This window comes from Triturus cristatus, chromosome 8 (genome assembly GCF_964204655.1).
Source record: "Triturus cristatus chromosome 8, aTriCri1.1, whole genome shotgun sequence".
In the NCBI taxonomy this organism is placed as follows: domain Eukaryota; kingdom Metazoa; phylum Chordata; class Amphibia; order Caudata; family Salamandridae; genus Triturus; species Triturus cristatus.
Window position 1 is genome coordinate 523,215,826 of NC_140591.1, and position 15,402 is coordinate 523,231,227.

The following is a 15,402-nucleotide window of genomic DNA, read 5'->3' on the forward strand; positions in this document are numbered from 1 at the left end:
ACGGTGACGGAAGGCACGAGAAGGCGCTGGAAGCTTACAATCGACCACAGTCCAGTGGGCATCGTTTCATTTTCCTTACACGGCTGCTCAGCGTAGTGTACCATGTGTAACAAGGGCTGCGAGCACACTGGGACAACTCAGACCCTCACAGTACGATGAGCACACGAAAACAAGCACGGGAGACAACAATTTGTTAAAAGCGTCCAGAAATCAGCCAGCGATGCGCAGCAAATCAAAATGCTCGTGTTCAATACATTTTTTATTTTTGTTGTTGACTCTCGACGTGTGATTTACTGAGGCTTCGGTGCCGGAAACTCGGCTGCTACACTGGATAATGGTTATTTACCCCGAAGGCCAGAGTGTTAAAGAAGGGGACAACCAAGCATTTCTGATAGAGGACCATACTTCCGGCCTCCTTATAAAAGCAAGAGAGTCCATATGAAACCATGCGGATCATTTCCCTTAAAATAAAGGCTGCCATAAACATCTCGACCACTGCACGCACTGGCAACGAATACAATAGCATTGTAGATGCTTTTAATTAGTGCCTAATATCAGTGATTCATTTGTGAAAGAATATGTGCCGGGGCCCTGAGTTTTCCTCAGAAGCCCGCAGTCGGTTGTGGTCTATCCAGGCTTGCTAGTCCCAATTCCACCTCATACCGCAATCATGCATCACCAGGGCCTCTTTACCTCACTCATCTAAGTCATGTTCAACCCTGCTTCTCCATTTGACCCCGTTTTCCCTTTTTTCTCTTCCTTTATCCCTTTTTTGTTTTTATCTCTCTTGCTTTGAGTCTCATGAGTAAATATAAGTGATGGTCCCCTAAAATGAGTGCCTTTGGGCCCCACCTGCAACCACTGGCTCTAATTAAGCACTGCCTCAAGTCCCTGACAAGGCACCGAAGCACAATAGTGGATGGGTTGGGAGCCACACTGTGGGCGCACGCTTGGCTGCAACAGTGTTGAAGTTGCAGGGTGGATTGAGTGGGATGCGTTTTGGTGTCTTTTATGTGTGACCAGAGAGGTGCTTTTGTCTTGCAACAGGTCACTGGGCCTAGAAGTGGATGGGAAGAAGAGGCGGTGAGACAGAGCACCTCTATTTTACATTAAATCTATTGTTGATTATGCCTCACTCCTCATATTTCAACAGATGAGTGAAAGCAGCAGTCAGTAGTGTGGCCTGGATAGCAGCAGTCACGGTAGGCTCTAATTAATCCAAAGGGAATGATGAAGCTGACCTGCAGGTGTGGGAAGAGTACAGTCCAGAGTTTCTTTTTGAGAGCTGTAGAAGCTGTACAATACATGGAGCGTTATCTAATCCTTGCATAGCACACTCTTACCAATGATGTGGTCTCAGTGATTTTGACTGGCTCCTCATATTCTCAAGTAGTCAATGGGTTTCCTATTGGGAGTTATGTGTAGCACTGCAGGACATGTCTACAGGAATTCAGAATACACACGATACAATTGCCCATGACCCGATATATCCACATAATGCAGTTTGCATGTTGGAAAGAGGCACATCACCATCTGTCTCCTTTGGTGGCAGTGAGAGCATGGGTGTAGCTGCAATCAAGATGTGTCACTCTGCTGTGCCTTGTAGGGCATTTCGTTGGCAGCTTGTAGTAATGGTGTAACGTTGTAGAATATTGTAGGCAGATTTTAGAGAAAGTAGAATTAGAATGTCCGATGTATTCTAAGTACTTAAGTAAGGGTTTAGAATGCTGGGGTCATAAGATGCTATACATCAACTGTGTGTCAACAAGCTAGCCAAGCTGAATGAAGGTTACTACACAGCTGTATCATAGCAATTATTATTGTTTGGTAATGTGTTTTAATTGCTGACTTGCTAATAAGCTTTAACGTAGCGTGCACCTAGTTAGAGGAATTGTTCCGCTATATATTTAGTCGAAAAAGAAATCGAGATAGTATTTTAGAAGGTGGCTTGAGTTGAAGGTATGCAAAATGTATTTTTATGAAGCTATAACAAAATTAGAAACTTGAGCAGTAAAGCACCGAACAAACAAAAGAAGAGGTCACAGCCGAAGCACACGTCACGCTCCCTCCCCAAGTCGCAGTGTCGGTCACGGGCTGCTCTTGCGAACAATGCAGTTCTCACTTAAAGTCTTTAGCTTGTTAGAAGTATCCACCAGAATCATCAGATACTTTTTAAAACAAGTTCCCTTAATTTAACCAGCTCATTAATAGTTATACTGTTTTAGGAACATCACCGCAACGTGTTGAGTACGGGTAATTGTTTTCACTTAAAATACACAATCTTAGAAGGAGAGCACTAAAGTCTCATGCAATTTCTACCTCATCCCGTCTTTCACAGTTTTTGTCCTCTTCCACTTAATTACTTGCATTGGATTGGAGCCCGACTAGCCACAGACACTGTGTACCAGAAGAAAGCTCAAACTATATAAAATCCAGAGTACAAAAGTGTAAAAACAAGCAATTCGCCAGCTGCTACAGACACTTTCGAGAATGTATAGTCACCACTCAATTTTCAACTGCTCTGCGTCAAGACTAACCAGTTCAGAATTCCATCCTAAAAATTCATTCAGTGTCTGTCACTCTATCCATCCAACTTTTGATTGCTACTAAAAGTTAGTTCGCATTTACAGATGTGGTTTGTCCATGGCACAGATGGTGACTGGTCCATTTGGAGAAATGAAGTTGCTATAAATCTCTCCTGGGAACACCACCATCAAACCTTTTTGCAATGTGAGGGCTTGCTTATTGCAATTCAGTTGTAGAATAGTTACTGAGATGTGGCGAGGTCTGATTAGGCCTTCCCAAACGCTTATTCCTGTTTATGTCTCCAACATCTTGATGAAATCACATCTTTCAAATTATATTTGCCATGCAAAAGTAGTGTCACATTATATGCGAAGTGATATACATGAAGAAATCGACAATGATCATGGTGTATAGTTAAATAAATAATAAAGAACAAAAAAAATAACTGCTAGATTAGTAGATATACCGGGAAGTCCAAGAGTGAAAGGTAAAGGGTAGGTGAATGGCATGCAATAGGAAGCTTGGGTGTCTACCTTTAGCATAACATCCATTCCATTTTTCAGCATAGAATTTAAAGGTAAAATAGTCTGAAAGTAAAAGTTTCTTACTTGCATATAAACATAGTTCGCCCTCGTGGGATATTTCACTTAAGTAAAAATTGAATATCCTAGTTAAAGTGGTGTATCGCAGACCACTTTCACTTATAACAGCACCACTTTGCACGAATTTGCTTTTTTATTTTAGGGAATAATTAAAAAGGGCTGTATCAACCACGTATTGTCACTGTTTTATTGCAGTTATTGTTGCCCCAAAAAAAGGAATATACAAGAAACTGCTAGGCAAACAAATGATAGGAACTCGGGCTAACCTTCGGATACATGTTAATTGTGACATGGTAGGAAACAATGTGAAGTCACTTACCTTTCTGGTAAGATCTGTACATCTTTCTTCAAATTCCTCCAATTTAGAATTGTCAACGCAGACATCTGTAAAAGATTTCAGAATAATTAATAGTTTCAGTGAAAGATACGTTATGCCTGTTATGGCATCAATAACAGCATACCATTCTTGAATTTCACCTGTAAATGTATCCCTCCAGTCCTTGATTTGCAAACAATTCACACTAAAAGCCTTAGGCTATTAAAACTATGGTTAGTCGTGTTTGCTCATCATTTACTGTTGCTTGATTCAAGTCTGGATTATGTGATCACCAGTATAGTAGTTTGAAAAAGCAGTGGTGAGAGAGGGGCCTAGGCTCCACAAATATGGACCTTCCTCTCTACAAGCTATTGACTGTCATTAGATATGTGCTTCAACTGAAAAAGATTGCTCAATTAGTCTTTTGTGGAAGCTTATGTTCAAAAAAGTAGGAGTGAGTTGTTTATGATGCAAGCCAATGATCAAGTCTAGTTCATTGGTAAAGGTTTTCAGATGACATAGGTCTGTTCATTATGTAAAGTTATGAAACAAATGTTAAATATAATAACTCTTTAAAGGTAGACTGTAGCTATAATGTTTTAAAGCCTCAAGGCAGGTGTTTTGTTACAATGATGTTCACAGATTACTGCAGTTAGTTACCCCTCAAACAAACCCTGTGTCAAAGATTGTGCATGGGATAATGGATCATTGCTTCAATTACCATGTTTAATTGTTTACTTTCGTCCTATTTCAACCACAAGCCTGCCACATTTAAGCAGCATTTTTCTACTTTGATAGCTTTAATTTAAGAATTTTTTAAACAAATTTGTAAACTCCACATTTTTACAGCTTCGGGAGTTATCTACCCAAAGTAATAAATGTTCCAACCCCTCCACCCCCCAGGAGTCAGTGCAAAGTCATGCATGTGTCTACATTGGTTATCTTGCTCGAGAGCTCACTCCCCGTCTAGCAGAGGTGATGGCAACCAGGAAAGCAGTCTTAAGAGTGAGAAGACGAAGGGGACAATTATGAAGTGGCTCAAAAGGAGCGCACATCAGAAAGGTCAATACAAGGTTCAAATCCCACTGAGGCATTACGAAAGGGACAGGAGGAAACATGTGAGTAATGTCCTTAAAGAACTGAGAAACAACAGGGGATTTGAAAAGAGAAGGCTGGTCAGGAAGCCGTAATAAAGCAGAAATAGCTGAAAGATAACCCTTGAGGGTGCCGAGAGCAGAGCCCTGCTGGGCCAAGGAAAGAAGAAAGAGGAGAATCTCAGAAAGAGGGGCGGAAAGGAGATCCACAGCCTTTGCTGTGCACCATGCCACAAATTTGTTCCACCTGCAGGCGTATACCGATTTTGTGGAGGAACGGCTGGCTGCCAGAATAACATTACAGACTTCAGGAGGCAAGTCAAATGGCATCAACTGCCGCCGCTCAATCTCCACCCATGGAGGTGGAAGCTGGACAGGTTCGGGTGGAGGACCGTCCCCTGCTGCTGCGACAGATGGTCCTCCTGAAGAGGCAGTCGTATCGGGGGATCGATTGACAGACTGAGTATCTCAGGATACCAGTATCTTCGTGCCCAATCCGGAGCCACCTAGATGACTTGGGCCTGGTCGCGCCTGATCTTCTTTAGCACTCTGGGCAGAAGTGGTATAGGCGGAAAGGCGTACAACAGACCTCAACTCCACTCGCGACGAAAGGCGTCCCCGAGTGAGTGCCGCCTTGGAAACTCCAACGCACAGAACTGCTGACATTGCGCGTTCTCTTCGGTGGCGAATACATCTAACCAAGGCTCTCTCCAACTGCCGAAAGAGGCCTTGCGCCACGTCCGAGTTTAGACGCCAATCGTGATCCATCATGCAACGGCGGCTGAGTTCGTCTGCTCTGGCGTTCAGAGAGTCTGCCAGATGTTGAACCACCAGGGTGATGCCCTGATGTTCCAGCCATGTCCAGAGGCGCAGAGTCTCCTGACAAAGGGTCCACGACCCCACCCCGCCTTGTTTGTTGCAATACCACATGGCGGTGGTGTTGTCCGTGAACACCTGCACTACACTTCCCCGGACAGAGGGAAGGAATGCCTTCAGTGCAAGTCGGATCGCCCTCAGCTCCAGAAGGTTGATATGGAGCCGGGACTCCGCCGGAGACCAGAGGCCTCTGATCTCCGCCTCTCCCATGTGGCCCCCCCATCCCAGGAGGGACGAATCCGTCACTACCACGTGCTCCGGTTGGGGTAGGGAGAGGGATCTGCCACTGACCCAATCGCGGTCCGTGAGCCACCACTGCGACGGTCTCGCAGTGCTCTCCGAGATCAGGACGTGGTCGGACAGGTTGCCCCGATGCTGGGTCCACTGAAACTTCAGGTCCCACTGCAGAGCCTGCATTCGCCATCCGGCGTGATGCACCAACAGGATGCAGGAGGCCATCAGACCCAGAAGCCGCAACACCAACCTGACCGAAACCCGGGATAGAGGCCAAAAGATGGGAATCAGAGCCTGAATATCCCGGACCCGCTTTTCCGGAGGATAGGCCCGGAACTGCGCCGAGTCGAGAACCGCTCCGATGAAGAGGAGCTTCTGGGAGGGTCTCAGATGCGACTTCGGCACATTGATGGAGAACCCCAGCAAATGCAAGAGGTCGGCCATAGTCTGGAGGTGGGAGAGGACTGCCTGAGGCGAGCCCGCCATCAACAACCAGTCGTCGAGATAGGGGGAAGACTGGAACCCCCAATCTGCGCAGATGAGCTGCGACCACCGCCATCACTTTCGTGAACACCCGAGGGGCACTGGTGAGGCCGAAGGGGAGCACGGTAAACTGAAAATGCTCTTGGCCCACCGTGAACCGCAGGTAACGCCGGTGGGCCGGCAGGACGGGGATGTGGAAATAAGCGTCCTGCAAGTCCAACGCTACCATCCAGTCTCCAGGGTCTAGGACAGCCAGAACCTGAGCTAAGCTGAGCATCTTTAACTTCTCCTTCCAGAGGAAGGCGTTGACGCTCCTGAGGTCCAAAATAGGGCGTAGGCCCCCTTTGCCTTTCTTGGGAACCAGAAAGTAGTGGGAATAACAACCACGACCTACTTCTGGACCAGGAACGCGCTCGATCGCCCCCTTGGCCAAGAGGGCCGTAACTTCCTCCTGCAGAAGTTGCTAGTGATCCCCCGAAATTCGGTGGCAAGGCTGGAGGGGTCGCCTCGAAGGGGAGGGAGTAGCCCCTTCGGACGATTTGCAGCACCTACCTGTTCGATGTGATGGTGCACCAGTGGAGCAGGTGATGGCGAACTCTGCTGCCCACTGGCGTGGAATGGGCCTGAAAGCTCGGACTAGGAGGGCTTTAAGGCGGATGCTGCTGGGGTAGATGTGGATGGACCGGCACGTTGTCCCCCTGTACCGCCTCGGCAGAATCCACGTCTGCGACCACGTGGAGGTTGGTTCTGGGGCCTGTGGCTAGTCAGACGTGAGGGGGCGCCCCTTCCTTGGCCACGAAAGGGACGAAAAGCGGAAGTGTGCGGGCGCGGGGCCGAAAGGCTCAAGTACTTGGCCGTAGCCCTGGAGTCCTTAAAGCGCTCCAGCGCACTATCTGCTTTGTCACCAAAAAGGCAACTCACATCGAAGGGCATGTCCATGAGGGTGCTCTGGACATCCCCAGAAAAACTTGTGGACTGCATGGCGACGAAGCACCACATGGTCGACATTGCCCTGCGAGTCCGTTGTGTCCAATCCACATCGGATGGCATGCCATGCCGCATCTCGCCCCTAGGCAAGAGCCTGGGCGAGTCGTGTCCGGGCCTCCTCCGGACACTGGGGCAGCACGTCCTCCACCGTATCCCACAGGGAGTGGGAGTAACGGTCCCAAAGACATGCGGTGTTGATAGACCACAACCCCAGCTTCTTCCCAAACTGTTCTAGCCTTTTGGATTCCCGATCCGGGGGAGCGGACGGGAAGGACGTCTGGGAGGTAGAGGCCTGGATAACCAGGCTCTCGGGCGTGGGGTGTTGGGACAGAAAACTGGGGTCGCCCGGTGCAGGGCGGTGGCGCCGGGCCACGTTCTGGTCCACAGGAAGAACTGTGGAGGGCTTGGACCAGGTGCCCTTCAGAACGTCAATGAGTGCCTCATTGAACTGCAGCAGAGGCTCCAAGGAGCTTGCTGACGGTTGAAGCACTTCGGTGAGGAGGTTCGTCCTCCCGGCCACAGCAGGCAGTTCTAGCCCAAGGGCTTCGGTCGCCTTGCGCAGCACCACAGAAAATGCAGCACCCTCCTCTGAAGCCACGGTCGGAGGAGAGATGAAGCCAGTGTCAGGGGAGGTGTCAAGACCACTGGCATCCCCCAGCTTGTCTGCCCAGTCCTGAGATAACTGGCCCTGCCGGGACAGAGGGTCCTCAGACCCATCCCAGTCGTCACCGTCATCCGATTCCTGGTATACAGGTGGAATAATCAGATCCGGGCGGAGGATGAAATTGCCAACATCGGCAGCGGGTGCGGCGCCGGACGGCTCCGCTCCGATGCCGGGCCCGGACCGGGACTAAACTGGGGAACGGGGACGGTTCCGGGGGTGGCACCGGAGGAGTCGGCGCCGGCGGAGGGGTCGACTGGCGGCAACTGGGATCCAGGCCTGGATCCCCTGGGGACCTGCGGCGTCGGGACTGGAGTAGACGACCTCCCAGTCGAGCCTGCAGGACCCGAAGGCACGCCGGCAGGCGTCGACGGCGGAGCCAGGTTTCTCATGGCCATGAGGAAAGCACTGACCTCCGGAGTCGCGCCAGTCCCAGGGACCGGAGGGTATGGGGACGGACGAGACCCCTGCGGCTCCGTCAGAGCCGCGCGGTGCCACCCGCACCCTCAGCCAAGTCGCGTGACCGGCAAGGGGAGTCAGAAGAGCGATGTCGCTTCTTCGACTTCTTGCTGTGCTTCGACTTACCGGATTTCGAAGACTTGGACCCCAACGAGTGGTGGTGGCTGCCGGTACTCGAGTAGCTTGCGGGACCGCTTCCGCCTAGCTTTCAAAGTCAAGGCCCGGCAGTCGAGGCACGACTCGGCGTCGTGGTCGGTTCCAAGGCAATAGAGGCACCGGTGGTGGTGGTCCGTGACCGACATCACAGGAGTCACAAGCCTTAAAGCCAGGCATCCCTACCGGCACGAGAGTCGATGTCGACAAGAATAGAACCAAAAGAGTTCAAAAAAGTTTAGTCAAAAAGTGACTAAAAGGGTATGCTCTTCCCAGATCGGCGCTTACTGGCGCGGAAACAAGAAGAACTGATATCAGCGCGTGAAGGCGGCGTCTAAGTACTCCGACGACGTCATCCCGGCGATTAAGACACCGGCGACGGACACGGAGCCGCAGACGACGCCTAGCGGCGCGCAAGGTTATTGCTGACGAAAAATCGTTCCGGATCCAGTCTGACGCCTAGGGATATTCTAAGGTGAGGAATCTAACTAACGTGTTTTTCAGATTAGTGGGTTACAGGTTGGAAGTCATGTGAACGTGGAACCAGAGTAGTAATCAGTCAAAGTCTGCTACTGTTTGAAGACATGGTGCGCAAAAAAAACTGTGGAATGGGATGCGGCCAGAATAATAACCAGTGGCTGAGATTAATTCAAGCATTCCATCAATTACTTTCTTGTATACTTTACTGTTTCCGGACATAGAACGCCAATGGCTGCACAGATTGTGAAGGACAGAGCAAGGCAGTTTATTTCAGTAGCCAATGGAACAGCAAGGACAGGACCAAGAGACAACCAGGTTAGCAAGTAGTTTTAGGCAGAATGGCGGGCTGCTTAGGTGGCTGGACCATTTTACAATTCAATGTGCTTGCCCTGAGATCATTTCTCTTTCAGCTCACTTTGCTCTACTAAAGTTTTCTGTGTATGGCTTGTCAGAGTATGCATCTCCTGTTGAGCGCCTATTTCAGTTTACAAAGTATGTGTAAACTGGCAAACTGTGGAAAGGTAATGGTAGGAACCATTTGGCTCTTCGAAATAGAGGCTTTCTTTTTGAGACTAGATAAATGTGGCTTTGCAGATTTGGACAAAACGGATGCGTGATTGTGTGGCTATTTGGGAGAGTATTCACCATTTACAGCTACTGACATTACTCAAGTGGAATCCAAAGGAGATGCGTGAGGAGTTGAGAAGCAGGTATTGGGCATCGAGGCACATGCAGCTACATTTCTGTTGGCTAAGGGTAATTAATGAACAAAGGTGTTTGGGGTGCAGAAGCACCAGCCAAAGTGGTGTGGCTTCTTTGAAATCAGCATCTTCTGCACCACATCTGGGCCACATGTGTGGAACATACCAGAACATTAAGTGTAATCTGGCAGAGGTGAAGTACAAAGTGAGATTTGAACAACTCAAGTCATGTATTCCGAGACACCTTGGAGATGTTACAGAGTGTTGCTGACCAGTTACCATCAGTTAAGTTCTACCTGAAGATCCCTTCCCCCATTTATTCCCAAGGACCGGTAGGTCCACTTTCCGCTTCTTCCACAGTGCTTTGTATACGTGTATTATTCTATGGCAGTAGGTCCCAATGTCAATAATATATGCAAAGTTACTTTGTTGGCTTGCTGTTGGAGTTATTCCATGTAGCGATTGCTGCTTTACAGAGAGCTGTATGTGCAAGGAACTGTGCGACAGGCAGATCGTATTTCCTAATTAATTTCTCAAATGTTTTAAGGTTTCCACAGTCACATAGTTGTCTTTCTTGCATAATAGTTGCTCTGGCCCATAATGACCATTAGCTGCTATCCCTGCTCTTTCAAATCTAGGCAAGCACCACAGTGGTTGTACTTCACATGTTATGCAGTTTTCTGCAGGTATCTAATGAAATAGAATCTTGCCGCCCCCAGCTGCATCGGGAAGCGCATACCGTAGATGTGATTCCCAAATAAGTACTCCAGAATGGTCATGTCCTCAAGTGAGGGTCATAGATATCCTGTTTCTGGAGACCCAGTTGGCGCAATACAAGCCATAGCACACATTGGCACTGCACTGCTAAATAGTACATTTCAAAGTCAGGTGCCACAAGACACCACAGTTTATCTAAAGCCACCCTGAATCAGCCCAGAACCAACCAAAGTTGTCAACAATCTGTTAAGGTCATGAAAGCTAGTCCTGCACAGTGTTAGCAGCAAGTTGGAAAAATAATACACCATTCCCAGTAGTAGCACCATTTTCAAGAGAGCCACCCTTCCAAGTGGGGACAAAGTAAGCTTCCTCTAAAACTCAATGGAGGCCCTGGTTGAGATCAAGGCTTTGTCTAGGTTCCTGCCATAATGTCAGGTGAGTGTCTGTAAACTTTGATTCCAAGATATTTGAACATGTCTAATATTATGAACAAAATGGGAATTCCCGTCTTGATGAGTCTGGGCACTGCAATTTGTTAGAGGATATACAGGTTTTAACTCTATTGATTATCTTTCTCTATATCCTTTTGAAGACCTCCAAAGTTTCCAGGGGCAAAGTTGCTTGTGTTGTCACATACTGGAAACACAGCAGAACCTCGTCAGCCTATAGCAAGACAGAGTATGTCTGCCACATAATTTCCAAGCCACGTCTTGCCACACCTCGATGCACCCAGCTAGCCAGCAGCTTCACAGCGAGGACCTACAGGAGGTTGACACAAAGGACACATCTGCCTAGTATCTCTTTGGACCACCCATGGTTCAGAAAAAAACATACCAGTCTAAACTCAGACCAGGGGTTAGGATACAAGACATGGATCCACAACAGAATACCTTCCCCCAAATCCCATATGCTGCAAAACTCTGGACAAATATGTCAAGTTCAAAGTTTTAAATACTTTCTCCAGATCGATAAAGAGCACTGCAGCATATGCATGGTCACTTGGTAACTCATCTAGTATCAGAAAGAGCCTGTGAATATTAGGGGAGGTGCTCCTGTCTTGGATGAATCCTCTTTGATCTGAATACATTAAATGTGATAGCATTTCCTGTATCCTATTTGCAATTTTTTCCCTAGGATCCTGTAATCCAAATTTCATAACGGCAATGGAGGATGTGATGTACAGTTCAGAGGGTTGTGGTTAGATTTGTTAAAATCACTGTTTCCACCCAGTCACTCAGAAAGAAAGATAATCGGTGTTATGTTTTCCAACAAATACCGAAAGAACAGTCTCTGGCATAGAACTGTGTGTGATCTGTACTGAAAACTGCACTACGAATGTGTAGGATAAGAGAGGCACTGATGCCCATGTCCAATGGCATTCAAATGTTATCCGAGACGTAAGTAGGGCAGTTTCATTGCTGTAAAGTGGCCAAAAGTCCACTTGGGAGTCCTGCCAAGATATCTCTGGCTTCAATGAAAGGAGAAGGCTAAATGTTAACTTCCATTTCCCAGAAAAGAAAGTAATGACATTGGTCGATAGCTGCTCATCGTTGGATAATCTGTCATAGGTTTCTTCAGCAGAGGGATGACTTGTACCGCCTTCCAAGAACTAGATATCATTGCCTGGTGTAATGATGTATTGTGTTACAGTCAGTCAGTCAAAAAAAACTTTATTTCGGCTATACAGTCATAAAGGCACAGTTGATTGTAGCATAAATGAATTACAGAAACTTACAATGCGCAACAGTTTATACAAATAAAAACACGGGAAAGATGGTGTACTACCAGTTTAGAATACGTTTACTGACGCCACTACCTCTTGTCACCCTATAATTATCAACCTTAAATATCAATCAGTACCAGGAAATCTATGGTCGCAGTTTAAAAACATTTAAAAACAAATAGAATAAATAGCTTATAAAAGACAGTTAAAATGATAAAATTGCTACACAGGGAAAAGATTTCAAAACTGTTTTTCTAATAGGAAGATATGCAAATATAGGTTAGCAACATAATTGGTGGGTGGGCACAATTAGATTATTTCCGAGCTCTTTTTTCTTTATAATGCCTCTGTGTATGCACCACATTGCAAATAAAAATCTAGAAGTGGCAAAGACAAACAGTGGGTGTGTCTTGTATTTTAGTAGCCTAAAGGCCTCAGTGTGGTCTCTAATCCCCAAATTTCTACAAAGCTGGAGCACCCACTTAGACTTTGACCTTCTGTAGGCAGGACAAAAGAGAAGAACGTGAAGTTGTGTCTCTTCAGTCAAAGTAAACCCAGGACAGTCTAGTTTTGTGGCTCCCTTCCATTTGTTTGTAAGTGCTCGAAGCGGGAGCACCCCGTGTCTAAACTGTAGAAACAGTTACTTTGCGGTGTATTGGTTGAACAATGGCCCCATAGTTCTGCTCCATATAATGACGCTCCCCTTGCCTGGATTTTATATATTTCTGCCGGTGGGCCTACCACTTTGAGTGCAATTTTTGTGTACTTTTAAAATTTCCGCTATAGACTGCGACAGTTTTAAATTAGCTTTCTTTACTTGGGTCACCCAATCCATCTTGTCATTAAGTGTAAGGCCCAAGTAATCAAAAATAGACACCCTTTCTAGCGGTCTGCCTTCCATTTGAGGATGTGGGCAATTGGTAGTATTAGCGCGGAAGACCATATATTCTGTTTTTCGAAGATTTATCTCCAAATCCCTTTTCCTACAAAATATACAGAACTCCTCCAGTACACGCTGCATACCCATAGGAGTCTTAGACAGAAGCAGCGTATTGTCCGCAAACATTATTTTATTTGAAAGGTTTTATATAGCGCTGGCTAGACCCGGAGGTATCAGAGCGCTTTACATGAGTATCAGATCAAAGTTGCAGGTTACATCGTTACAAAGGTTACACAGTTATTAGAACATAGCTAAATAGTTACATGTTAGGTCGAGTTAAACAATAAGGACATAAGCGTAAGGGAAAAAGCCGGTAAGGGGAGGGATTAAGGGGAGAGGGGGTATGAGCAGGGGAAGTAGACAGCGAATGAAGGAGGGAAAGGGGCGAAGGGTGAGAGGCACAGCAAGAAAGAAGAGGGGGGGTGATGGGGACACAAACCAGTAGATGAGTCAAAGCTTCGTCCAAAGTCCAATAAGCTGTGATCCCAGGGTAAGTGGTATCATTCCACCAACTCCGTTGCACGAGGTTCCCTTTCCGAAGTGGACTCTCTCAGAGGGGTCTCCGAGACTCCAATGCCTACCTACTGGATCCTTCCCCAAAAAGGGGAGAGGGTGTGCTTTGGCAAGGGGCGCCATACCATACCTCAACTGTGAGTGGCTCCCTAGGCACTGTAGACTCTCTCAGAGGGATCACTGAGACTCCAGAGTAGAATAATTGGATCTTTCCCCAACAAGGGGAGAAGGAGTGCTTAGTTAAAGGGCACATGGGGCCAGGCGAGGGGAGAGATTCAGGGGAGAGGTGGTAAGAGCAGGTGAAGTAGACAAAGAATGAAATAGGGAAAGGGGTCGGGGAGGGTGAGAGACAGAGCATGAAAGAGGGGGGGGGGGATCTTCCTTATCTCTGCTAGTTCTTCAGGTTTCGCTCCCTCCGTTGGGTTTGCCATTGATTCTTCAGTCTTGTGTCTACGCCAGACCCCGCCACCTGATCGCAGCTGGATTCTGGGTCAGGCAGTGGTAGTTCCAGGAGTTCCATCGCTTCCTTCAGGTCAGTGACGTGTCGAGCTTTGTTACTGAACTCAAACGTGATGACGAAAAGGGTATGTCCATCTATACCGAATGTATTCCGCTTTTAGTTTTTCGGTCATAGTCCTGAGTTGCTGGCATCGCTGGACGGTAGCCTGTGCTATGTCTTGATATGTCATGCCCCCACACAGTGTACAATGTCTCCTATTTTGGTGGTGTTGCGGCCGCCATTTTAGGGACAGGCATCCTCGCTTGCCAACCTTATTGCATTTCCCCCTTTCTCTACTTATGGTGCTCTTCCAGTGTATGGCCTTTGTTTCTGCCGCTTCACCTCTGCTATCGAGCCACAGCCTTTCCCCCAGCACCAGTCTCTGTAGTCCGCTGTTCTGGATTAGTGCCTCGCAGCCGCGCCTCCGCATCCCTCTGCTCTCCACCGCCTGCTGTTGCACCGCTCACCTTAATTCTGCTAGGTTGCGATTCCGATGTTCTGCAGACAGAGTTGTTTGTTGGGGCCGAGGGGGTAAGTCCTTTGGTCCAGACCGTACGGCTCAAATCTCTCCTTTCCAGTCAGATCGATGCAGGCGTATGTCATCTTGTCACGGCGGTGGCTTTTCACTCCGGTCCCGATCAGGTAGTATTCCGGTCGCCTCCAGTGAGACCTTCTGAACCGCAGGAGAGTCCTAGCTCACTGATGCAACTTGTGAAAACCACAGCATCAGCTCCTAGTGCCTTTAACATGCAGCATACAGTGATGGTCTCATACGAGGGTCCGCCCATCATGCAGTAAACGCCTTCACGGATAAAGTCTTGGTATCACAGATCGTCAGCACACTGCATGGCCATGTTGCGGAGGTCTTTGCAATAGGCATCAGGAATAAATGGGAACCTCACCCCAAACCTCAGTCTTAGCAGTCGGAGCCCCTCCGGGGAAAAGATCCGGCGCGCCCACTTCAGCCGAGAGATGATGATCACACGCAGTGGATCCGCTCCGCTTCATTCACAAAGCGGGTCCGTTCCTTCCCAGGCGCCATCTTGAGGCTAAAACGCCGGGCAAGATTTTAGCCGATATCCTGGCGTTGTATCGTCCAGTTGGAACGGCGGTAACAGCAGCAGACGCTCCAGACCATCCAATGTCGGGAGATGGTTCAAAAAGTTGTTAGAGTGGGGATTAAGCACCTCGCGTGGTTGTTAAAAGCGGGGCTTCAACGGAGCAGAAGCTCTGAGCGGCCATGTTGGATCCTGGTATTTTGCGGTTCGCTAATCTCGGAGAATCTATATCTTTTACTACCAGTAGGGTTTCAATGAAACCATTTAAAAACAGGGAGAACAGGGTCGGGGCAAGCACACATCCCTGTCTCACCCCTTTCTCTACAGGGAAGGGAGCGGTCAGTTCCCCTTTCTTACCAAACCTTATTCTCGCATACGTG

At 47.9% G+C, this 15,402-nt stretch overlaps 1 protein-coding gene across 3 annotated transcripts in view; it reads right to left on the reverse strand.

Moving 5' to 3' along the window:
- DIAPH3 (diaphanous related formin 3) overlaps nt 1–15,402 on the reverse strand; it is a 2,278,729-nt gene that overhangs the window by 1,440,016 nt on the left and 823,311 nt on the right. For all 3 annotated transcript variants that reach the window (XM_085621985.1, XM_085621986.1, XM_085621987.1), the window contains one exon: nt 3,448–3,512. In XM_085621985.1, coding sequence (XP_085478111.1) covers nt 3,448–3,512 — 65 coding nt within the window. The remainder of the gene's footprint in view (nt 1–3,447; nt 3,513–15,402) is intronic.